Below are 25,548 nucleotides of genomic sequence, written 5' to 3'. Positions count from 1 at the left end.
CAGCAATACCAAAAGCCCACCGGTACCCTTTTGGGTCTTTGAAGTACCCTCTCTTGAGGTAGTCTATGCCGAGGATGCATGGAGCCTCTGGACCAGTCACAATAGGGTGCTTTTGCCACTCCCTCCCAGTCAGGCTGATTTCAGCCTCCAGCACAGTCAACTCTTGGGATTCTCCTGTTACTCCAGAAATATAGATGGGTTCCACCCCTTGACAGCTTGATGGCATCAGGGTACACTGTGCACCGGTATCTACTAGAGCCTTATACTTCTGTGGGACTGATGTGCCAGGCCATCTGATCCACACAGTCCAGTAAATCCAATCGTCCCCTACCTCCACCTGGCTGGAGGCAGGGCCCCTCTAATGGTCGTCACAGCTTTGGACACTTAAGTCGTGGTGAAAGGGATTATTCTTTGTTATCACAGGAGCTGGAGTAAAATCAGCTCTTCCGTTCCATCTGGGAAACTGCTCACCAGAGACTGAAGCCGTAGCTCTCATGGGACGATCAGTCTTGGCCCTTGCTCCCCTCTTCAGTTCACTCACCCGTTCCTCCAAAGCTGAAGTAGGTTTTCCATCCCACTTTGTCATGTCTTCTCCGTGATCCAGCAGGTAAAACCATAGGGTACCCCGTGGCGTATACCTCCTGTATCTCCTCTCTTGAGCAATAGGACGCCTTTTGTTAATAGCTGAGACGTGTGTTGGTACACGTGAGGAGCTGGATAATTCAGATAGATCGTCCCTCAATTGTTTGAGATCCTGGGACAGTTTTTCCACAGCTGAGATGATGGAAGGGGTGAGGTTGTCTTCGAACTCTCGGAGTTTATGAACCATTTTATCCACTGTTAGTGGTACTATGTCATTCCAGGTTACTGTTGCCAATGAATGGGCATATGATGACGGTGCATTCCGGGTAAGTTTTCGCCACATGGGTCGTGTACATTCAACTTCATCTGGATCTATAGGTGTATCCCCGTTATTCAGCTTGATGTGATAGATCATCTCTACGATGGCCGATTCCCTCAGAGACTGGATGCCTTTGTCTATAGTAGTCCACTTGGCCGAACGACTCGTAACATCGTCCTTGTACGGAAACCTTTCTTTCACAGCTGCCAAGAGCCGCCTCCAAAGGCTGAGGGACGTTTTCTCTCTTGCGATTGCTTTGTCAATTTCCCCTTCTCTAGCAAGTGATCCCAGCTGCTTGGCTTCTGTACCTTCTAGTTCGTGACCATCGGCCCCATTGTCCCAGCATCGGAGTAACCAGGTGATGATGTGCTCCCCTGGTTGACGGGTAAAATCTTTTCGCATATTCCGCAGCTCGGTTGAGGTCCGAGGTCGAGAAGTTACCTCTTCTTCTTCTTCGTCATGTGATGATGACTCCTGATCAGATTCTGGACCGGGTGGTGAATTCATTGGTTCTTCATCTCACTTCACCCTTTTTGCCTCCTTTTTGCTTGTTCTCTTGCGTACAGGGGCAACCTATATTGGTATGAATTGGTCCTCTGGTTTGGCTGCAGTGATTATCACTGTGGTTTGAGTAGCAACTGTACTTGTTGCTGGGGGTGGTGCAGCTGCTGTGCTTGGAGCTGGGGTAACCGCGCTGTCTGTTGCAGTTGAAGTTTGAGCAGCTGCTGTAAATGCCACTGGGGTAGCTGCTCTGTTCATTGCGGCCAAAGTTTGAGTAGCGACTGTACTTGTTGCTGGGGGTGGTGCAGCTGCTGTGCTTGGAGCTGGGGTAACCGCGCTGTCTGTTGCAGTTGAAGTTTGAGCAGCTGCTGTACTTGCTGCTGGGGTAGCTGCGCAGTTCATTGCAGCCAAAGTTTGAGTAGCGACTGTTGCTTTGCCCTCAGATCCGCCAACATTCTTTTCCTTTTGAAGGTGCTGGATAGTGTTGAACAAGGCCCTGTAAGCATAGGCCAAGACCCAGCACGTTGCCGTGATTTGTCCATCTCTGGTATGGCCAGAATGACCACACACCTCATTTAAGTGTTTACTAATTCTTCTGGATTTTGCAGGTGTTCGGTAGTGAAATTACAAAGTACTGGAGGGGCCCACTGACCTAGATACTTGCCCATACTATCCCACACACCCTGCCACTCATGGCTGTCCAGCCTCTGGGAAAATCTCTCGGTCCTCCTACATCGTCGTTTGACCCCAGACAAGACCCAAACCTGACTCTGCTTAACTCTTGAAATCAGTAGTGGGCAAAACACACTCTGTATATGTGTTAGCATGGTGATTCCAATCACCATCAGCAAACAAGTCTCAACAGCATTAAAAGGCCATTCAAAAAATTCAAAACTCTCAAATGTAAATGGTCTGGGGGGACGACTGGGAGGGTAAAAGGATGTCTCCTTCAAAGGTTGAGCACCTGAGAAGGAGAAAAAAGATGTGTAATTGCTAAGCACCTCCATCATATACCTCCCGAAGTATAAAGGTGGTGACCACACTAGGAACATAAGCCAGATCAGTTTCATGATTAATGATTCTATTGTATTACAAGTCATTACCATAAAGTACAATGGGACAAAAAACTTAGCCCAAGCCCCACACTTGCAAAACACTAATACAGCAAATACCGGATGGACGTAAGATACGATATACTGAAACTGTGAGATCAAGAGGAACAACCTTGAGAGCCAATAAATCAGCATTGTGATGAGTGACTATCAATCCAGTCAGATCTGTTCTTATCTCAACCCCTCGTGCCCCACGTTGGGCGCCAAAAATATCTGTCGTGGTTTAAACCCAGTCAGGTAACTTGTTCACTCACTCCCAGTGAGTGGTGCCGAGCTGACAACAATCGAGGTCCGTGTCCCCCCCCCCCCAGGGTTCTCCCCCACTCCCGGAGGAACGGGGAGGAGGATCGAAGAAAAGTGCAACTCCCACGGGTTGAGACAAGAACAGCCCAGCAACCAATGTACACAAATCACCACCGCTACTATCAACTACAACAATGATAAGGGAAAATAATAAGGGAAGAGAATACGATACCACCGGCCAAGAAAACCAGTTCCACCCAGAAGCCTGTGTCCTTCCAGGTAACTCCCAGTCGCCCCCCACCCCGGCCATGACGTGCTGTGGTATGGAATACCTCCCTGGCTAGCCCGGGTCAGGCGCCCCGTCTCTGCTTCCTCCCGGCTTCCCCTCCTCCCTGGCAGAGCATGAGCCTCACAAAGTCCTTGGTCAGGATAAACATCACTTAACAACAACTGAAAACATCGACTTCACCAACACTGTTCTCAGGCTGGAAGTCAAAACACAGCACTGCACCAGCTAGAACAAAGGAAAAAAAAAAAAACATGACTGCTACTGCTGAACCCAGGACACTCCTCTATGAATCAATGACACTATTACTCTCTAAGACTCCTCTAAGACTCCACTATTACTCTCTATGACTCCTCTATGACTCCTCTATGACAGCTCTAAGACGCCTCTATGAGCCCTTTACGACCCCTCTGAGACGTTACTATGAACCCCTATGACTCCACTATGGCCCCATGACAACCCCTCTATGACCTCTCTATGACTCCACTATGAATCCTCTATGAACCCTCCATGACACTTCTATGACTCCACTATAACCCCTCTATGACCCATCTGTGACTCTTCTATGAATCCTCTGACTCCACTATGACTCATCTATGAATCCTCTATGACTCTTCCATGTCTCCTCTACGACACCTCCATGAATCCTCTACGATTCCTCTACGACTCCTCTACAACTCCTCTACAATTCTTCTATGACTTCTCTATGACACTATGACTCCTCTTTGATACCACTATGACTCCACTGTAACTCCTTTATGACTTCTGTATGACTCCTCTATGGCTCCTCTATCAATCTGTGACACTGTGACTCCTCTATGACACCTCTATTAATCCTCTCTGACTCCTCTCTGACTCCTCTATGACACCTCTATCACTCCTCTATGACTCCTATATGACTCCTCTATGTCTCCTCTACGACTCTATGACTCCTCAAGGACTCCACTGTGACTCTTCTGTGACTCCAACATAACTACTCTACATCTCTTCTATGAATCCTCTATGAGTCCTCTATGACTCCTCTATGACTCCCCTACAACTGATCTATGATTCCACTATGACTGCTGTATGACACCTCTAAGAATATATGACACTATGTCTCCTATATGACTCCACTATGACTCCTCTATGACTCCTACATGACTCCTACATGACTCCACTATGACGTCTGTATGACTCCTCTATGACTCCTCTGTGACTCCTCTATGACTCCTCTGTGACTCCTCTATGATTCCACTATGACTCCTCTTTTACTCCACTATGACTTGTCTAAGACTCCACTATGACTCCTCTATGACACCTGTATGACACCTCTAAGAATATATGACACTATGTCTCCTATATGACTCCACTATGACTCTTTTATGACTTTTCTATTACTCCACTATGACTCCTCTATGACCCCTCTATGACTCCTCTATGCCTCCTCTGACTCCACTATGACCCCTGTATGACTCCTCAATGACTCCTCTGTGAATTCCTCTATGAATCATTGACACTATTACTCTCTATGACTCCTCTATGACAACTCTAAGACGCTTCTATGACCCCTCTATGACCCCTCTAAGATGCTTCTATGACCCCCTGTGACTAGACAATGACCCCATTAAGACCCCTCTATGACCTGTCTATGACTCCACTATGAATCCTCTATGACCCCTCTATGACACTTCTATGACTCCACTATGACCCCTTGATGACCCATCTGTGACTCTTCTATGAATCCTCTATGACTCCACTATGACTCTTCCATGTCTCCTCTACTACACCTCTATGAATCCTCTACGATTCCTCTATGACTCCTCTACAAGTCCTCTACAATTCTTCTATGACTTCTCTATGACACTATGACTCCTCTTTGACACCACTATGACTCCACTATAACTCCTTTATGTCTTCTGCATGGGTTCTTGATGACCCCTCTACGACCCTATGACTCCTCAAGGACTCCACTATGACTCTTCTGTGACGCCAACATGACTACACTGTCTCTTCTATGACACCTCTATTAATCTTCTATGACTCCTCTATGACTCCTGTGTGACTCCTCTATGATTCCACTATGACTCCTCTGAAATCTCTAAGAATATATGACACATATGACTCTTTATGACTTCCCTATTACTCCTCTATGACTCCTCTCTGACTCCGACATGACTCCTCTATGACTTCTATATGACTCTTCTATGACTCCACTAGGATTCCTCTATGACTCCTCTTTGACTCCTCCATGCCTCCTCTAGGACTGTTTTTGACTCTTCTATGACTCCTCTATGATTCCTGCATGATCCCTCTATGACTATGATACTAAGACTCCTCTATCACTTCTCTATGACTCCTCTATGACTCCTCTATGATCCCTCCAAGGTGGCCAGAAGTGATGAAGATTGTTGGAAGAAGTAAATGACCCTCAGACACCACCTCCACAATTATGTACGCAGGCGGGGAATTTTCTGGAAAATGGTGTAGTCCATATGTAGCCTTATAAATATGTATGTATGCCCAGGGACTATGAAAGGACGGCTTGTGTGGCAATTGAGAGACACACGCTAGGAGGAGCTATCCCCTGTGTCTGCCGGCGCCACAAGAAAAAATACCTGCTTGTCAGCTTGAAAACTTTGGTGGTGAGTTTGTTCCTGGAGTTTTCTCTGAGATCACCTTGCACACACAGAGCCGTGCACTGCAGCAGCAGCGTCTCTCTGGCCTCCTGCTGCCACTGTCAGAGGCTAGAGGCACCTCAGCCCTGTGCTGCTGTCGACCTGGTCTGCCCTCACGTGGGGGCCCAGTGCCCAACATTCCTGACTCATGGTGGCACTGCTGGCTCTGTGGGTACTGGGGCAGGAGAAGGGCCCTGGCTGATGCTGCTCCTTGTAGTGTCGTGGTGGCTGCGGAGGTGACAGCCCCGGAGCAGGCACCTGCATCTCCTGGTGCCTGGGATGTCCCTGGTGGCTCCTCAACTGTTGGAGCTGGCTCAGCTGACACAAGCGCTTCACCCTCCTCTTTGTCCACCAACCCAGGCTGCAATGGCTTCCCTTGAGTAGAGCAGCATTGAGGGTGACCATGCCAAGAGCTGTGCTGAAGCTGAGGGAAACCACATCCACTCTTTGCCTCCTCACGCACAACTGCAGGCTCTCAGCTTGGCCAGGCAGGAGTTACCCTTCGGACGGCTTTTAGGTGCCCAGAGGTGTCACCCAAGAGGACTCTGATGCTGGCACACGCCTCACCAAAGGCAGCTTGTACAGCCTGGGCTCCCCTGGGTTGCCCTTGGCACCTTTATCAAAGGTAACTGCAACATGGCCTTGTCCTCTCTCCCAAGAGACCTCTGCCAATCCAATGGCCAATCCAATGCTGATCTTCCCCTGTAACTGCACTGCCACTGTCCTGCCTGTTACACCACGTCCTTCATTCCTCCCATCTTTTGTAGATTTTCCTTTCAAATAACCCTTTCAAATAACTTCTATCAGATGCCCTTTGTAATCTTCCTGCACTCCGAAACCTCCCCAGTTCCCTGGAAGACAATCTGGAAGACTTGACATAAACTTCACGGTGAGACATGGCTCATCAGGGTTTAATGAGTCCCACGGTGTATTTGGGCTGAGTCCATGAACCTCAGGGCCTGAGAGGAGACTGAGGAAACCTCTCAGGAAGTCCAAGTCAGAAACAAAGCCCCAAGTCCCTTCAGCATTAATGGAACCCACTGAGGGCTGTAACTGACAAAGCCTCCCCAGGGACTCGTTAAAGCAAGTAACTGGAAGCTGTGATTAGAGGGAGAGAAAGACAAAGTGCAGGTGTCTGATGGTGAGAAAACCCTTGGTTTGTTTGATGATGCAGAAAGGCCAAGCCCTGACCACAGCCCTTGGAGAAGCAGAGCCTGAAATTCTGAGCAAGACAGTTCTCCTCATAGGCCTTGATGAAAGAGGCAACTGCCATAGCCCAGGGCATAAAGGCCTTTTGTTCTTTCGGGCCTTTCAGCCATGCCAGAACCCTGTCATCTCTGCTGCAGGCTGTCCTACACTGGCCCATGCCTGCACCTCTTTCCCTTCAGGCTGTTGACCCCCATCTTGCTTTCCCACCTATCTCTCACCTGGCATTTCTGTACCTTCAGTCCCATCTCTGCAACCATCGCTGTCTGTTCCTTGAAACACAAAGCCATGGGCTGAGCCAGACTCCCTCCGGGTGACCTCTTGCACCACAAGTCCACCTTTTGAGAGACATTTCTCCTTCCTAACTTTGAGTCTGAACCTTCCAGGCTGCTTTTTGCAGAGGTTTCCTTCTCTTCCTGCTAGCAAGAAAAACTACATCATCTCTGAAGCCACATTTCACCTAGTTGTAGGCTGCTACTGTAGTGTCAATTCAAGAGATGCATTGAATATCCCTTAGCAAGCTGACTTAAAGGAGGCTTCTAGAAGAATGAGTGATGCCATCAATATAGAGAACTAAGCACCATGGGAGAGCAGTGGGAAAAGCCAATGGTCTGGATTGAGAACTTCTTGGCAAGAGCCAAAAAGAAAGGTGGTGTCCTTGGGTGCAAGGTACCCCATGCTCTGGGGCCAGGCACCTCATCTGGGACAGCTTCCTGCCTGTAGCACCCTCTCTGCTGCGCACACCCCGCTCTCTGCATGCACTCACAAGTGTCTCACAGAAGCTTTGCACCTGCCCTGCAGCAGCGACACCTCCACTGCAGGAGGTTCCTGCATTCCCCAGGCTCAGGGATGGATCCTGCATTCCAGGCAAGTTTGGGGAGCACATGTCCAACTAAAGCCCGTCACCTGATGACCCTACAACTGGTGGTGCCAAGAGAGAGATCCTTTGAGCGCTCCTGGACCACAGTGTCCTGTGAGCAGCATCTCCCTCATAGTGAGGCATCTCTGAGAGCCCCCTAAACTCTCCAGTTTAGCTAATAGGGCGATCATCTGGCTGGGCCGATCCTGCTGCTCACTGACACTCAGCCCTTCGCCCGCTGAGGAGTGCTTCCAGAGCTGCTGTGAGTATTGTGCTCTGCTTTTACTTTTCACTGCACCAAGGGCAGCTTTAGCATAGGGGTGCATCTAGGTCTGTGCACAGCCCTCTAGCTCCATCTCAGTGTGTTGTGTTAGGTTGGATATTGAATTGCAAGTGCGTGTATATTAGCTTCAGTGATCAAGTGCCGCTAGAATTCTTGTGATTGAGTTTACAAATGCAAACTGGTGCTAGCTGGCATTTGTGATCCTTTAGGTGAATACCAGGCCTGAGACTAAGATGGAATCCAGATGCATTCAGACTGCTCTCAGAGAGGGAGCATAGAAAGCAAAGAGATCCAATCTGAACCTCGTGACTCAACAAGAGGGTCTCCCTTATTCCTTTCTGTCTGCAGTTTCTATACACATGATTTCAGTTCAATGCTGTATAAATCACTTGAATCCAATCCTGGATAAATCCTTGCCAAGTCTGACACAATCTCTTTTTGTAGATGGTGGAGTGGGGCCTCACCACCAAATCCTGAGGAATCCTGCTTTTAGAAATTCACATTAAAATCACTTTTGCTGGTATCTGTGGAAGTGATTCTTTCAGCAATCCTAAACAGTTTCACAAGAGGCATGCGGGATTTCTCTGGGAGACACTTTCCAGTGTCTCACCACCCTCACCGGAAAGAATTTCTTCAGAGAACATAGTTTCTGTTTCACTGCAGAGAAAGGAGGCAGGAGAGAAGGGGTGGGGAGCACGCACTCCAGCCCCGACTCCGCACAGGGCAGCGAGGGGTGCTGCTCTTCACTACAGCACAGCTGGGCTGAACTGAGTCAGTGCTTACACAGAAACCTGTCCTTGTCCCTGATGAAGCTCTACAGCCCACAGGCTTCTCCACAAGTACCAGCTCATCTGTTTTTCTGGTCACGTCTTGCACAGTGTCACAAGCTGTGGCACAAGGGGAGGCCCTTGTTGCTGTTTCTCCTGGAACACAGGGAAGTAGAAAATGAAATACTTTTTTTAACAATGAAACCCATTCCAGTGACCACGGAAAATATGGAACAAGATGCTAGAGCCCTACAGGTTTTACCAGGAAGATCAGCAACTAACTAAAAATTCCCTCCTGCGCTGTTTCCTTTCCCAGCCCATGGATACTTTCCTCAGTAACTGGCAAGTGCACATGGCACAGCAAGGGATCTGTGTCAAGCAAGGCCAGGCAAGGCAAGGCAATGCAAGATAAAGGAAGGCAAATCAAGGGAAGGCAATGCAAGGCCAGGGAAGGCAAGTCAAGCAAGGAAAGAAATGGCAAGGCAAGACAAGGCAAGGAAACTGAAGGTAAGGCAAGGCAAGTCAAGGCAATGCAACTCTAGGTTAGGCAAGGCAGGGCAAGGACAGGCAAGGCCATGAGAGGCCAGGCCAGGCCAGGCAAGGCAAGGCAAGGCAAAGCCAGGCAAGGCCAGGCAAGCTGAGGCAAGGCAAGGCATGGCAAGGGAAGGAAAAGCATGGCAAGGGAAGGAAAGGCATGGCAAGGCATGGCAAGGCAAGGGAATACATGGCAAGACAAGTCAAGGCCAGGAAAGGCAGGCATGGCAAAGGAAGGAATGGCATGGCGAGGCGATGCGATGCGAGGCAATGGAAGGCAAGGCAAGGCAAAGCATGGCAAGGGACGGAAAGTCATCGCCAGGTGAGGAGAGGTCAGGCGACATGAGGCGACGCGAGGCGAGGCAATGCAAGGCAAGGCATGGCAAGGCAAGGGAAGGAAATTCATTGTGAGTCGAGGCAAGGCGAGGCAAGACAAGGCAAGGCAAGGCGAGGCAAGGCGAGGCTAGGCAAGTCAGGGCAAATCGAGTCAAGGCGAGGCAAGTCAAGAAAAAGCAAGGGAAGGAAAGGCATGGCAAGGCTAGGCAAGGCAAGGCAATGTGAAGGCAAGGCAAGGCATGGCATGGCAAGGGAAGGAAAGTCATTGCAAGAGATGGCAATGTGAGGGAAGGCAAGGTAAGACAAGGGAAGGCAAGACATGGCATGGCAAGAGAATTAAAGGCACGGCAAGGCATGGCAAGGCAAGGGAAGGCCAGGCAAGGCAAGGCAAGTGAAGGCCAGGCAAGACAAAGCAAAGCAAGGCATAGCAAGGCAGAGCAAGACAAGGAATGGCAAGGGAAGGAAAATCATAGCAAGGCATGGCAAGGGAAGGTAAGGCAAGGGAAGTCAATTCAAGGGAAGGCAAGAAAAGGCAAGGTAAGGCAAGGCATGGTAAGGGAAGGAAAGGCATGGCTAGGAGACGCAAGGCAAGGCGAGGCAAGGCAAGGCAAGGCAAGACAAGGCAAGGCAAGGCAAAGCAAGGCAAGGCAAGGCAATGCCAGGCAAGGCCAGGCATGGTAAGGCAAGGCAAGGCAAGGCAAGGCCAGGCCAGAACAGGAAGGTCAAGGGAAAACAAGGCAAGGAATGCCCTGCAAGGCCAGGACAGGCCACGTCAAGCAGGGCAAGGCCAGGCTAGGCCAGGACAGTCAAGGCAATGCAAGGTACGGCAAGGCAATTCAATGCAAGGCAAAGCAAGGGCAGGCCAAGCCATGCCAGGAAAGGCCAGGCAAGATAATGCAAGGCAAGACCAGTCAATGAGAGGCAAGGAAAGACAAGGCAAGGCCAGGCAAGGCCAGGCTAGGCCAGTCCAGGCCAGGCAAGGCAAGGCAATGCAAGGCAAGGCCAGACAAGACAAGGCAAGGCCAGGCAAGGCAAGGCCAGGCAAGTCCAGGCAATAGACAGCATGGCAATACAAGGCAAGGCATTACAAGGCAAGGCAGTGAATGTAAGGCACGTCAAAGCAAGGCCAGTCCAGGCCAAGTCAGGCAAGGCTAGGCAAGGCAAGTGTCGTGATTTAAAACCAGTCAGGCAGCTCATTCACTCACTTCCCCCCTTCTTGCCCTCCCCCTACTCCCAGAGGGACGGAGAGGAGAACCGAAAAGAATGCAACTCCCATGGGCTGAGATAAGAACAGTTTAATAACATAGGTATAACTCTTTGGTCAGTTTGGGTCAGGTATCCTGTCTCTGCTTCCTCATGGCTTCCCCTCCTCCCTGGCAGAGCATGAGGCTCACAAAGTCCTTGGTCAGAGGAAACATGACTTTGCAAAAACTAAAAACATTGGTGTTATCAGCTCTGTTCCCAGGCCGAAAGTCAAAACACAACGCTGAACCAGCTACTAAGAAGGAGAAATATGACTGCTACTGCTAAACCAGTATCCAGCCCTTATTGCATACCATTCACGTCGTGCTCAGATTCTACATTTTCAATATGCCATTGCTCTTACATATATACAGCCATCTAGGCTCCTCCACCACCTTCTCCAGCTGCTATGCAGCCACCTCCTTCTGCCCCTCGACAGCCCTGACATCCCCCACCAGCAGCTGCTGCCTGCCGGCCTCCAGCACCGCTCCCACCGCTGCTTGGTCCGCGGGGCCCCTCTCCCGGGCCAGTTTGGCAGCTGCCAGCTAACTGGGCCACTCCCCCATCGGCTCCACACAGCCTCTCGAAGATGGAGGCGAGGACGAGGGCCAGGACAGGGAAGAGCAGCGTACAGGTACAAGTCCACTGCCACGTCCGTCCCACCCTGCTGCTGGAGCCCACCCATATTACAAGTGATTGCCATAAAGCAAGGCCAGACAAGAACCCTAGCCCAAACCCCACACTTGATAAACACTAAGACACAAATACTGGCTCTAAGTAAGTTACAACAGTCTGAAAATGTGAGATGAAAAGGAATAATTCTGAGAGCCAATAAATCGGCATTGTGATGAGTGACTATTAATCGGGTCAGATCTGTCGTTATCTCAACCCTTGTGCCCCACGTTAGGCGCCAAAAAGAACTGCTGTGGTTTAAAACCAGTCAGGCAACTTGTTCACTCACTCCTGCCCTTCTTTCCTGCTCCCTACTCCCAGAGGGACGGAGAGGAGAATCAAAAAGAATGCAACTCCCCTGGGTTGAGATAAGAACAGTTTAGTAACTAAGGTCTAACACACATCACTACTGCAACCAACAATAATAATAATGATAAAGGAAATAACAAGGGAAGACAATACAACATCTCACCACCAGCCGACTGATAACTCACCCCCCCAGCCCGATCAAGCACCAACCTAGTCCAACCCAGCAGTCATCTAGCCGTTCCGGCTAACTCCCTGTTACATCCTGGGCATGACATGATGTGGCTTGGAATACTTCTTTGGCCACTTTGTGTCAGGTGTCCTGGCTCAGATTCCTCCCGGATTCCCCTCCTCCCTCGCAGAGCATGAGGCTCACAAAGTCCTTCGTCAGACCAAAACATCTGAGCAGAAACTAAAAACATTGGTGTTACCAGCTCTGTTCCCAGGCCGAAAGTCAAAACCACAGCACTGCACCAGCTACTAAGAAGGAGAAAAATGACTGCTACTGCTAAACCCAGGACACTCGCCAATGACCTTTCTAAGAGTCCCCTAAGACCCCTCTATGTGACACCTCGAGGAGTCCTCTATGACTCCTCTAAGACTCCTCAGTGACGCCCCTATGACTCCTCTATGATGCCCCTATGACGCCTCTATGATTCCTCTATGACTCCACTACGATGCTAAGGCACCTCTATGACTGTAAGACTCTTCTGTGTCTAACTTCTCCATGACTCACTCCCCTACAATTCCGCTAAGGCACCTCTATGACTGTAAGACTCTTCTGTGTCTAACTTCTCCATGACTCACTCCCCTACAATTCCTCTAAGACTCCTCTATGACTCCTAGATGACTCTACTATGACTCATCTATGACTCCTCTACGACTCCTCTATGACTCCTCTATGAATCAATGACACTATGACTCCTCTAAGACTCCACTATTACTCTCTATGACTCCTCTATGACTCTTCTATGTCTCCTCTATGACAACTCTAAGATGCCTCTATGATTCCTCTATGACTCCTCTAAGACTCCTCTATGGCGCCTCTATGACTCCTCTATAACGACTCTATGACATCTGTATGACACCTCGATGACTGCTCTATGAATCTATGACACTAGGACTCTTCTATTATTCCAATATGACTCTCCTATGACTCTTCTTTGACTCCACTATGACTCGTGTATGACTCCTGTATGACTCCTCTATGACTCCTCTACGGCTCCTCTAGGAATCTATGACACTTGACTCCTCTAAGACACCTCTATGACTACACTATGACTCCTCTATGACTCTTCTATGTCTCCTCTATGACAACTCTAAGACACCTCTATGACCCCTCTATGACTACACTATGACCCCTCTATGACCCCTTTAAGATGCTTCTATGACCCCCTACAACTCCACTATGAACCTATTATGCTGCCTCTAAGACCTGTCTATGACTCTACTATGAATCCTCTATGACCCCTCTATGACCCATCTGTGACTCTTCTATGAATCCTCTATGACTCCACTAGGACTCATCTATGAATCCTCTACGATTCTTCCATGTTGTCCTGGGTTCAGCAGTAGCAGTCATTTTTTTTTTTTTTTCCTTTGTGCTAGCTGGTGCAGTGCTGTGTTTTGACTTCCAGCCTGAGAACAGTGTTGGTGAAGTCAATGTTTTCAGTTGTTGTTAAGTGATGTTTACCCTGACCAAGGACTTTGTGAGGCTCATGCTCTGCCAGGGAGGAGGGGAAGCCGGGAGGAAGCAGAGACGGGGCGCCTGACCTGGGCTAGCCAGGGAGGTATTCCATACCACAGCACGTCATGGCCGGGGTGGGGGGTGACTGGGAGTTACCCGGAAGGACAGGGGCTTCCGGGTGGAACTGGTTTTCTTGGCCGGTGGTATCGTATTCTCTTCCCTTGTTATTTTCCCTTATCATTGTTGTAGTTGATAGTAGCGGTGGTGATTTGTGTACATTGGTTGCTGGACTGTTCTTGTCTCAACCCGTGGGAGTTGCACTTTTTTTCGATCCTCCTCCCCGTTCCTCCGGGAGTGGGGGACAATCCCGGCGGGGGGGGGGGGAGGGGGACACGGACCTCGATTGTTGTCAGCTCGGCACCACTCACTGGGAGTGAGTGAACAAGTTACCTGACTGGGTTTAAACCACGACACATGTCTCCTCTATAACACCTCTATAAAACCTCGTTGATTCCTGTACGACTCCTCTACAAGTCATCTACAATTCTTCTATGACTTCTCTATGACACTATGACTCCTCTTTGATACCACAATGATTCCACTATAAACTCCTTTATGACTTCCATATGAGTCCTTGATGACTCCTGTATGGATCCTCTATCAATCTATGACACTGTGACTCCTCTATGACACCTCTATTAATCCTCTATGACTCCTCTCTCACTCCTCTAGGACACCTCTACCACTTCTCTATGACTCCTATGACTCCTGTGTGACTCCTCTACGACTCTATGACTCCTCAAGGACTCCACTATGACTCTTCTGTGACTCCAACATGACTACTCTAAGTCTCTTCCATGAATCCTCTATGACTCTATTACTCCTCTATGACTCCTATATGACTCTTTTATGACTCCTCTATGACTCCTGTGTGACTCCTCTATGACTCCTCTATGCCTCCAATATGCCTCCTCTATGACTCCTCTATGACTCCACTATGACTGATCTATGATTGCACTATGACTCCTCTGTGACACATCTAAGAATATGACACTATGTCTCCTATATGACTCCACTATGACTCTATTATGACTTCTCTATTACTCCTCTACGACTTTTCTATGTCTCCTCTATGACCCCTCTATGACTCCTCTATGACTCCTTTATGACTCCTCTATGACTGTTTTTGACTCTTCTATGACTCCTCTATGATTCCTGAATGATTCCTCTATGACAAGGGGTAACGAGTTAAACAGGGGAAGTTTAGATTGGATGTAAGGAGGAAATTCTTTCCTGTGAGGGTGGTGAGGCACGGGAATGGGTTGCCCAGGGAGGTTGTGAATGCTCCATCCCTGGCAGTGTTCAAGACCAGGTTGGACGAGGCCTTGGGTGATATGGTTTAGTGTGAGGTGTCCCTGCCCACAGCAGGGGGGTTGGAACTGGATGATCTTCAGGTCCCTTCCAGCCCTAATTATTCTATGATTCTATGATTCTATGACACTAAGACTCCTCTATCACTTCTCTATGACTCCTCTAAGACTCCTCTATGACTTCTCTATGATCCCTCAAAGTGATGAAGATTGTTGGAAGAAGTAAATGACCCTCAGACACCACCACCACAATTCTGTACGCAGGCAGGGAACTTTCTGGAAAATGATGTAGTCCATATGTAGCCTTATGAATGTGTATGTATGCCCAGGGACTATGGAGGGACGGCTTGTGTGGCAGTTGAGAGACACACATTAGGAGGAGCTATGCCCCGTGCATCCCGGCGCCGCAAGAAAGAATACCTGCTTGTCAGCTTGAAAACTTTGGTGGTGAGTTTGTTCCTGGAGTTTTCTCTGAGATCACCTTGCACACACAGAGCCGTGCACTGCAGCAGCAGCGTCTCTCTGGCCTCCTGCTGCCACTGTCAGAGGCTAGAGGCACCTCAGCCCTGTGGTGTTGTCGACCTGGTCTGCCTTCACCTGGGGGCCCAGCGCCCAACATTCCTGACTCATGGTGGCACTGCTGGCTCTGTGGGTACTGGGGCAGGAGAAGGGCCCTGGCTGGTGCTGTTCCTTGTGGTGTCGTGGTGGCTGCGGAGGTGACAGCCCGGGAGCAGGCACCTGCATCTCCTGGTGCCTGGGATGTCCCTGGTGGCTCCTCAACTGTTGGAGCTGCCTCTGCTGACACAAGTGCTTCACCCTCCTCTTTGTCCACCCAAGAGCCGTGCTGAAGCTGAGGGAAACCACATCCACTCTTTGCCTCCTCATGCACAACTGCAGGCTCTCAGCTTGGCCAGGCAGGAGTTACCCTTCGGACGGCTTTTAGGTGTCCAGAGGTGTCACCCAAGAGGACTCTGATGCTGGCACATGCCTCACCAAAGGCAGCTTGTACAGCCTGGGCTCCCCTGGGTTGCCCTTGGCACCTTTATCAAAGGTAACTGCAACATGTCCTTGTCCTCTCTCCCAAGAGACCTCTGCCAATCCAATGGCCTTTCACAAGGGGGATCCCAAAGGAATGCCGATATTCCCCTGTAACTGCACTGCCACTGTCCTGCCTGTTACACAACATCCTTCATTCCTCTCATCTTTCGTAGATTTTCCTTTCAAGTAACCCTGTCAAATAACTTCTATCAGATGCCCTTTGTAATCTTTCTGCACTCGGAAACCTCCCCAGTACCCTGGAAGACAATCTGGAAGACTTGACAAAAACTACACGGGGAGACATGGCTCAACAGGGTTTAATGAGTCCCATGGTGTATTTGGGCTGAGTCTGTGAACCTCAGGGGCTGAGAGGAGACTGAGGAAACCTCTCAAGAAGTCCAAGTCAGAAACAAAGCCCCAAGTCCCTTCAGCATTAATGAGCCCCACTGAGGGCTGATGCTGACAAAGCCTCCCCAGGGACTTGTTAAAGCAAGTAACTGCAGGCTGTGATTACAGGGAGACAAAGGCAAAGTGCAGGTGTCTGATGGTGAGAAAACCCTTGGTTTGTTTGATGATGCAGAAAGGCCAAGCCCTGACCACAGCCCTTGGAGAAGCAGAGCCTGAAATTCTGAGCAAGACAGTTCTCCTCATAGGCCTTGATGAAAGAGGCAACTGCCATAGCCCAGGGCACAGAGGCCTTTTGTTCTTTCGGGCCTTTCAGCCATGCCAGAACCCTGTCATCTCTGCTGCAGGCTGTCCTACACTGGCCTATGCCTGCACATCTTTCCCTTCAGGCTGTTGACCCCCATCTTGCTTTCCCACCTATCTCTCACCTGGCATTTCTGTACCTTCAGTCCCATCTCTGCACCCTTGAAACACAAAGCCATGGGCTGAGCCAGACTCCCTCTGGGTGACCTCTTGCACCACAAGTCCACCTTTTGAGAGACATTTCTCTTTCCTAACTTTGAGTCTGAACCTTCCAGGCTGCTTTTTGCAGAGGTTTCCTTCTCTTCCTGCTAGCAAGAAAAACTACATCATCTCTGAAGCCACATTTCACCTAGTTGTAGGCTGCTACTATAGTGTCAATTTAAGAGATGCATTGAATATCTCTCAGCAAGCGGATCTAAAGGGGAGGGTGCATTCAGGCAGCTCTCTTGCGGTCTGGCACTGGAGGTGGCTGCTGGCCATGCTCTTCTGCATGCAGTCCTCTGCTTCTGGTCATGGGAGCTCTGTGACCAGCCCTTTGAGACCGTGCTGCCCTGCTCTCCGCACAGGACAGATTTCTGTGGGGGTTCTTAAGATCAGTTTGTGTGTGAAGGCATCTTACAGGCAGTGCAAGTTTGAGCACAGGGGAAATGGGAAAGGACTGATGGGTGCTGCAGCTCCCCTGCCTCTGCACTAAGTTTCAAAGAGATGAGAACTTCTCCCTGATTCAATACTCTTCTGATTTTCTTTCAAAGAAATAATATTTTATACCCCCCAAAACAACCTCAGGAATGTTATGCCTGTAAATAAATAACACAGACAAAATGACACCAAACCCATGCTGAGCTTCAGTTGTGCAGCCCACATGCATCCGAATCATGAGTACATGTAGAAAACTTTACAACCAAGTTGGATTTCATCTGACATGCGTTGTGAAAACCAGAGCTGGACAAATCTCTTCTTCAGAGCAAAGCTGACTCCCATCCAATCCAGCCTTGAACACTGCCAGGGATGGGGCAGCCACAGCTTCTCTGGGCACCCTGTGCCAGTGTCCCGCCACCCTCAAAGGGAACAACTTCCTCCTAAAGTCAAGCTAAATCCCCCTTTTTTTCAGCTTAAAGCCATTCCCCCTTATCCTGTCATGGCAATAACTTGTAATACGGGGAGGCTCCAGCAGCAGGGCGGGATGGACGTGGCTGTGGACTTGTACCTGTACCTGTACGCTGCTCTTCCCCGCCCTGGCCCTAGTCCTCGAATCCATCTTTGAGAGGCTGCGGGGAGCCGAGGGGGAGCAGCCGTGGGAGCCACCAGCTGCCGAACTGGCCTGGGAGAGCGGCCCCGGGACCAAGCGGCGGTGTGAGCGGGGCTGGAGGCCGGCAGGCAGCGGCTGCTGGTGGGGGATGTCAGGGCTGTCGAGGGGCAGAAGGAGGTGGCTGCAGAGCTGCGGGAGAAGGCGGTGGAGGAGCCGAGACCCGTGACCAAGCCCAGCCCCATGACGGCTGAGAGCATTCCCTGGAAGCTGCCAGCCGAGCCCCAGGAGGATGCAGGAGAGCACGCAGCATTTCACAGCAAGGCAGAGGAGGAAGAGCTGTACTCAGGAAAAAGGAAGCTGGTGGTGGGAGTGCCGGCAAGCACAGCAGCTACCCCAGCCCCAGTGACAAGTACAGTAGCATCCTTTGAGAGGTCTGAAGGTTTTGAATGGCGTTTGGGTACCCTTGGGACCTGCCTGCTGATTGTGGTGGGGATCAGCATGTTGGCACACACACAGAGTGTGTTTTACCCACCACCATTTTGTCTCATCTCAAAAGTTAAGCAGAGTCGGGTTTGGGTCTTGTCTACAGTTAGACGACAATATAGGAGCACCAAGAGATTTTCCTCAAAGCTGTACAGTCATGAGTGGCAGGGTGTGTGGGACAGTATGGGCAAGTATCTAGTCCACTTGGCCCCTCCAGTGCTTTGGAAGCATCGGAGATGGAAGGCAGCTGTATGGAGTCCCCAGCAACAAGGGGCAGAAACTGCTGAAGGGGACAGTGAATTATTTTAAGCCCCGTGGGCCCATGGCACTTCAGGCCATCAGGGTAGAGATGCAACATAGAGATGGACTCATGATGGAGGGGTGGACTTAACAATGGACGCTAATTGATTCATGTGTGTGAACACTGCACACAGCCTCTCCTGTTCTGAAAGACTGTTATAAGAGATGAAACCCGGTATCATGGACCGGATGGACTCAGCAGCTTTATAGGGATTGGTCCATGCACTAAGAAATGATCTCTTTCTCACTGTGTGTATACATGGATGAATATATGTAAGAGCAACGGCACATTGAAAATGTAGGATCTGAGCATGACGTGAATGGTATGCAACTGGTTTAGCAGTAGCAGTCTTATTTCTCCTTCTTAGTAGCTGGTTCAGCGTTGTGTTTTGACTTTCGGCCTGGGAACAGAGCTGATAACACCAATGTTTCCTCTGACCAAGGACTTTGTGAGCCTCATGCTCTGCCAGGGAGGAGGGGAAGCTGGGAGGAAGCAGAGACAGGACACCTGACCCAAACTGACCAAAGAGGTATTCCATACCACTACACGTCATTCCCAGGATGTAACTGAGAGTTACCTGGAAGGGCTAGGACTCCAGGTTAGAGGAGGTATTGGTCGGTGCTTGGTCATGCTGCGGGGCGAGTTATCGGTCGGCTGGGGCTGAGGTGTTGTATTCTCTTCCCTTGTTACTTCCTTTATCATTATTATTCTTGGTGGTAGCAGTAGTGATTTGTGTTATACCTGCGTTACTAAACTGTTCTTATTGCAACCCGTGGGAGTTGCATTCTTTTAAATTCTCCTCTCCGTCCCTCTGGGAGTAGGGGGAGGGCAAGAACTGGGGGAGTGAGTGAGTGAATGAGCTGCCTGACTAGTTTTAAACCATGACACTTGCCTTGCCTAGCCTTGCCTGACTTGGCCTGGCCTGGCCTTGCCTTGACGTGCCTTCCTTCTATTGCCTTGCCTTGTAATGCCTTGCCTTGTATTGCCTTGCTGTGCATTGCCTGGACTTGCCTGGTCTTGCCTGGCTTGGCCTTGCCTGACATTTCCTTGCCTGGCCTTGTCTTGCCTTGCCTGGCCTTGCCTCTCATTGCCTTGCCTTCCCTGGCCTTGCGTTGCCTTGCTTTTACTTGCCTTGCATTTCCTTGCCTTGCTTTGCCTAGACTGGCCTAGCTTGCCCTTGCATGGGCTTACCTGTCCTTGCCTTGTCTTTCCTTGCCTTGCATTGCCTGGTCTTGTATTGCATTGACTTATGTTGCCTGGCCTTTCCTGGCATGGCTTGGCCTGGCCTTGCTTTGCCTTGCATTGAATTGCCTTGCCGTACCTTGCATTGCCTTGACTGTCCTGGCCTAGCCTGGTCTTGCCCTGCTTGATGTGGCCTGTCCTGGCCTTGCAGGGCTTGCCTTGCCTTGCCTTGCTTTGGCCTTTCAGGGCTGACCTAGCCTTGCCTTCCCTTGCCTTGCCTTGCCTTTCCTGGGCTGGCCTAGCCTTGCCTTCACTTGCCTTCCCTTGCCTTACCATGCCTGGCCTTGTCTGGCATTGCCTTGCCTTGCCTTGCCTGGCATTCCCTAGCCTTGACTTGCCTTGCCTTGCATTGCCCTGCCTTTCATTGCCTTGCCTTGCCCTGCCTTGCCTTGCCTTTTCTTGATCTGCCTTGAACTTACTTGCCCTGACTTACCCTGCCTTGCCATACCTTGACTCGCCTTGCCTTTCGTTGTCTTGCCTTGCCTTTCCTGGCATTGCCTTGCCTTACCTCGCCTTGCCTTGATCTGCCTTGAACTTCCTTGTCCTGCCTTGAACTTCCTTGTCCTGCCTTGCCCTACCTCTCTGTGCCCTGCCTTACCCTGCCCTGCCCTGCCCTTCCTGGCCTTGCCTTACCTTGCCTTGCCTTGCCATAACTTGTTTTGCCCTGCCTTGCCTTGCCTTGCCTCGCCTCGCCTTGCCCTGCGTTGCCTTGCACATCCTGCCCCTGTCTTGCCTTGCTTTTGCAGGGCACTGCAGGTACAGCTGAAAATTCCCTGACTCATCCTTGGTCCATGGTTGAGTTGCTTTGGAGATAAATCTGACTTTACAGCTCTACCACCAAAAGGAACTGTTCACCTTCACGTGCAGCAGACACACAGATCTCTTGCTGTGCCATGTGCACTTGAAAGTTACTGAGGAAAGTATCCATGGGCTGGGAAAGGAAACAGCTCAGGAGGGAATTTTTAGCTAATTGTTGCTCTTCCTGGTAAAACCTGTAGGGCTCTAGCATCTTGTTCCATATTTTCCGTGGTCACTGGAATGGGTTTCATTATTAAAAAAAGTATTTCATTTTCTACTTCCCTGTGTTCCAGGAGAAACAGCAACAAGGGCCTCCCCTTGTGCCACAGCTTGTGACACTGTGCAAGACGTGACCAGAAAAACAGCTGGGCTGGTACTTGTGGAGAAGCCTGTGGGCTGTAGAGCTTCATCAGGGACAAGGACAGGTTTCTGTGTAAGCACTGACTCAGTTCAGCCCAGCTGTGCTGTAGTGTAGAGCAGCACCCCTCGCTGCCCTGTGCGGAGTCGGGGCTGGGGTGCGTGCTCCCCACCCCTTCTCTCCTGCCTCCTTTCTCTGCAGTGAAACAGAAACTATGTTCCCTGAAGAAATTCTTTCCGGGGAGGGTGGTGAAACACTGGAATGTGTTTCCCAGAGATGTTCCTCATGCCCCTTATGAAACTGTTTAGAAAGAATGCTGAAAGAATCACTTCCACAGATACCAGCAAAAGTGATTTTAATGTGAATTTCTAAAAGCAGGATTCCTCAGGATTTGGTGGCGAGGCCCCACTCCACCATCTACAAAAAGAGATTGTGTCAGACTTGGCAAGGATTTATCCAAGACTGGATTCAAGTGATCTACACAGCACTGAACTGAAATCATGTGTATAGAAACTGCAAACAGAAAGGAATAAGGGAGACCCTCTTGTTGAGTCACAAGGTTCAGATTGGATCTCTTTGCTTTCTATGCTCCCTCTCTGAGAGCAGTCTGCGTGCACCTGAATTCCATCAGCCTGGTATTCATCTGAAGGATCACAAATGCCAGCTAGCAGCAGTTTGCATTTGTAAACTCAATCACAGGATTTCTAACAGCACTTGATATTGAAGCTGATATACACCCACTTGCAATTAAATATCCAACCTGACACTTGGTTGCTTAGTCGTTAAGAATTTCTTAAATGGGTTTAAATACAATTATATATATGGACAGGTTTCTGCATGAACATAACTGATTTCTATGCTCTAATGTATAGAAGAATGTTTAACAACAAACAGAATAGGATATAAATTAGTGAAATTAAGGTAGGATGTAAAATTCAACTTTAAAGCCCCAGTTGCTGTTGCTGACCATCCAAACAGGGTATCCCACCAGAGATGTTCTCATGCTCAGTGTGTGGACTTCCCAGAGATAGGTTAATGGTTGGACTTGATGTTCTCAAAGGGCCATTTTTGAAAATAATTGATTGATTGTAAGAAACGAAGATTTTTATCCGTAAATCTTTGTATCATCAGAGAAATGGCACTGCAGGAAGGCAGTGTGCCTCCCAGCTGAGGGAGGGAAGATCATTGCTTGCTTCAAGCTGTTTCCCATGGTGTTTCCCTGGAGCCCCAGGGAGGCCTGGAAGGAGCCCAGGGGGCAGAGGCAGAGCCACCTTGGGCTGGGCCTCTGCTGCTAAGCTGGGACTGATTGGAGACCTGCGAGACACAGGGCGCTTAAAGGCACTTGGCAGTGGAGGATGCTGAGGAGGAGGAGGAACCTTCTGAAGGAGAAACCTTCCCAGCCCTGTTTGTGGTAAGGCACTGGGTGCAGGGCAATGCAGCTGCAGTTTCTCTCTGTGTAGATAAGGAGGAGGATGTGCTGCAGAGCAGGGCTTCCCTCTGCACCATGCAGGGACAGGACAAGGCAGGTACCTTGTGCCGGGGCTGGCTGCAGGGTGTGAATGTGGGTGTGCAGCCAGGGGTGCCCAGCGCTGCCCTTGCAGCAGGGTCCCTGCAGCCCAAAGGCTTTGTGCAGGGGCAGGGACTCTGCTGCCTGCCAGGGTCAGCACCCGGCCTGCCCTGGAGCTCCCCATAGAGCTTGGGGGGAGCTGAGGGGAAGGGAACAGCCCCTGTCAGGGAAGGGAAGTGCTGGGTGGGTGATGCTGCTCCAATCTGCCGTCACTCTGAGCACTTCTTCAGAGGGTCCCTCTGAAAGACACTGAGGCATCATTTACCTGATAGGGAAGGATCCTGAGCTTTGATGGTTTTTCCTCTTGATGGGCAGGGTGGGCAGTGGGAGCTGGGAATTTACTTCTCTGCTTTGGGGGAGGCACCGAGAGCCTTGAGAGGGCTTGTGTGAGCTGCTCCTGAGCCCCTGCACAGGCAGGGGTGTGCAGGGCAGAGCTGAGCACACAGCCCATGGCATGGGCTCTGGGAGCACTGAGAGGGAGCAGAGCTGGGCACAGAGCAGCAGCTCCTGGCAGGAACAGCTCCAGGCAGCAGAGATATGGAAGGGCAGGGAGTGGGGGGAAAGTGCAGCCCAGCCCTGGGGAGGGTGCGTTCAGGCAGCTCTCTTGGGGTCTGGCACTGGAGGTGGCTGCTGCCCGTGCTCTGCCCCCCAACAGCCCTTTGCTTCTCAGCGTGAGAGCTCTGTGGACTGTCCTTTGAAACCGTTCTCCCCTGGTCTCAGCTCAGGACAGATGTTTGTTGGAGTTCTTAAGATCAATTTGTGTGTGAAGGCACCTTACAGGCAGTGCAAGTTTGAGCACAGGGCAAGTGGGAGAGGACTGGTGGACACTGCAGCTCTCTTGGTTCTGCAAAGAACTGAGACTTTTTGCTCTGAGCAATGCTCTTCTGATTGAACCTAGGAAGAAGCCTCAGCAGTGTAATGACATGACTGGTGATGACACAGAACCTCTCCTCTGCTTCTAAAATGTGCTCAGTTGTGAATGTGTAAACTGAACTTCTGTATCTGACATCCCTCCTGTCCTAACCTGTCACTGCCTTTTTCTCCTCTGACGGTGCCCCATGCCCAGAGGCAGCAGATGTCCAACGGCAGCTCCATCACCCAGTTCCTCCTCCTGCCATTCGCACACACGCGGGAGCTGCAGCTCTGCCACTTCTGGCTCTTCCTGGGCATCTCCCTGGCTGCACTCCTGGGCAACGGCCTCATCATCACCAGCACAGCCTGTGACCAGCGCCTCCACACCCCCATGTACTTCTTCCTCCTCAACCTCTCCCTGCTGGACCTGGGCTGCATCACCACCACTGTCCCCAAATCCATGGCCAATTCCCTTTGGGACAGCAGGACCATCTCCTACACAGGTTGTGCTGCACAGCTCTTTTTCTTTCTCTTATTCCTTTCAGCAGAGTATTCTCTCCTCACTGCCATGTCCTATGACCGCTACGTGGCCATCTGCAAGCCCCTGCACTATGGGACCCTCCTGGGCAGCAGAGCTTGTGTCCACATGGCAGCAGCTGCCTGGGGCAGTGGCTTTCTCACTGCTCTGCTGCACACAGCCAATACATTTTCACTGCCCCTCTGCCGAGGCAATGCTGTGGAGCAGTTCTTCTGTGAAATCCCCCAGATCCTCAAGCTCTCCTGCTCACACTCCTACCTCAGGGAAGTTGGGCTTCTTGTGGTTGGCATCCTGATTGCTGTTGGCTGTTTTGTTTTCATTGTGGGGTCCTATGTGCAGATCTTCAGGGCTGTGCTGAGGATGCCCTCTGAGCAGGGACGCCACAAAGCCTTTTCCACGTGCCTCCCTCACCTGGCTGTGCTTTCCCTGCTTCTCAGCAGTGGCACATTTGCCTACCTGAAACCCCCCTCCATCTCCTCCCCATCCCTGGATCTGGTGGTGTCAGTGCTGTACTCGGTGGTGCCTCCAGCAGTGAACCCCCTCATCTACAGCCTGAGGAACCAGGAGCTGAAGGATGCTGTGAGGAAGCTGGTGACCAGATGTGTTTCAGCAGATATACGCTGCTTGCTTTACCCTGCAAAGGGCTTCCAGTGTAGGTCATGACAGGCCATGTCTGTCTTTCCTGCTTTGTATTTGTTTTCCTATTTCAATTTGTGATGATGTTGTCTTCATAGAAATGCCAGTTTTCATCTCCTAAATAAGTTGCCACTCGTGTTGTGTGACCCACAGACTTTGTGTCACTCTGGTCTCTGATTGTATTTAAGGGAAATAAATGATCCTGCAGCAAGTTCTTCTCTGTGATATGTCCTCACATGGCAGGAATGAAGGGGAATGAAAGAATCTTTCTGGCTGCTCCAGCTCTGGGATGGCTGCTCTGTGCCTGCAGCAGGAAGAGCTCTTGGGGAGCCCATTGAATGGGGCTGTTGTGCTGGTGTGGGGCGATGGGAAGGCATGGGGGGGCTGCAGAGCTCTCAGGATGTTTTGGGAAGGGGAGCAGGGGACACAGGCATCCCTGCAGGGGACTGCCCTGCAATGGCACAGGCTGGGGCTGCCTGGCTGAGAACAGCCCATGGGAAAGGTCTGGGTGGGCAGGAGCTGGACAGGAGGCAGCGTGTGCCCTGGCAGCAAGGGAGGACAGCAGCATCGTGGGCTGTATGAGCAGGAGCACGGCAGGAGAACAAGGGAAGGGATGATCTGGAATCCTCCATCCAGGTTTCACATCCCCAGCTCAGGAATGCTATTGGCAAGCAGGTGTGGGTTTATCAATGGGCCCTCAGGACAAGCAGGGACTGGATCAGGGTGCCTGTGGGGAGAGGCTGAGGAAGCTGGGCTTGTCCAGCCTGGAGAAGGGAAAGCTGATGGGGACCTGAGATCTTGGGAAGGGAAGGCTGT

General features: G+C 50.6%; 1 protein-coding gene across 1 annotated transcript; it reads left to right on the top strand.

Annotated features, from left to right (window-relative positions):
- Positions 1 to 23,716: 23,716 nt before the first annotated feature.
- On the top strand, positions 23,717 to 24,845 carry LOC133263619 (olfactory receptor 14C36-like). The gene has a single exon (XM_061443462.1). The coding sequence runs from the start codon at positions 23,782 to 23,784 to the stop codon at positions 24,757 to 24,759; it is 978 nt and encodes a 325-aa protein (XP_061299446.1). The 5' UTR covers positions 23,717 to 23,781; the 3' UTR covers positions 24,760 to 24,845.
- Positions 24,846 to 25,548: the final 703 nt, after the last annotated feature.

This window comes from Pezoporus flaviventris, unplaced genomic scaffold, assembly GCF_033815535.1.
Source record: "Pezoporus flaviventris isolate CSIRO_AGI_PZ_B2104156 unplaced genomic scaffold, CSIRO_AGI_Pfla_v1 ptg000377l, whole genome shotgun sequence".
In the NCBI taxonomy this organism is placed as follows: domain Eukaryota; kingdom Metazoa; phylum Chordata; class Aves; order Psittaciformes; family Psittacidae; genus Pezoporus; species Pezoporus flaviventris.
The sequence above is the reverse complement of the archived record's forward strand: the minus strand, read 5'-3'. Positions and strand labels throughout refer to the sequence as shown.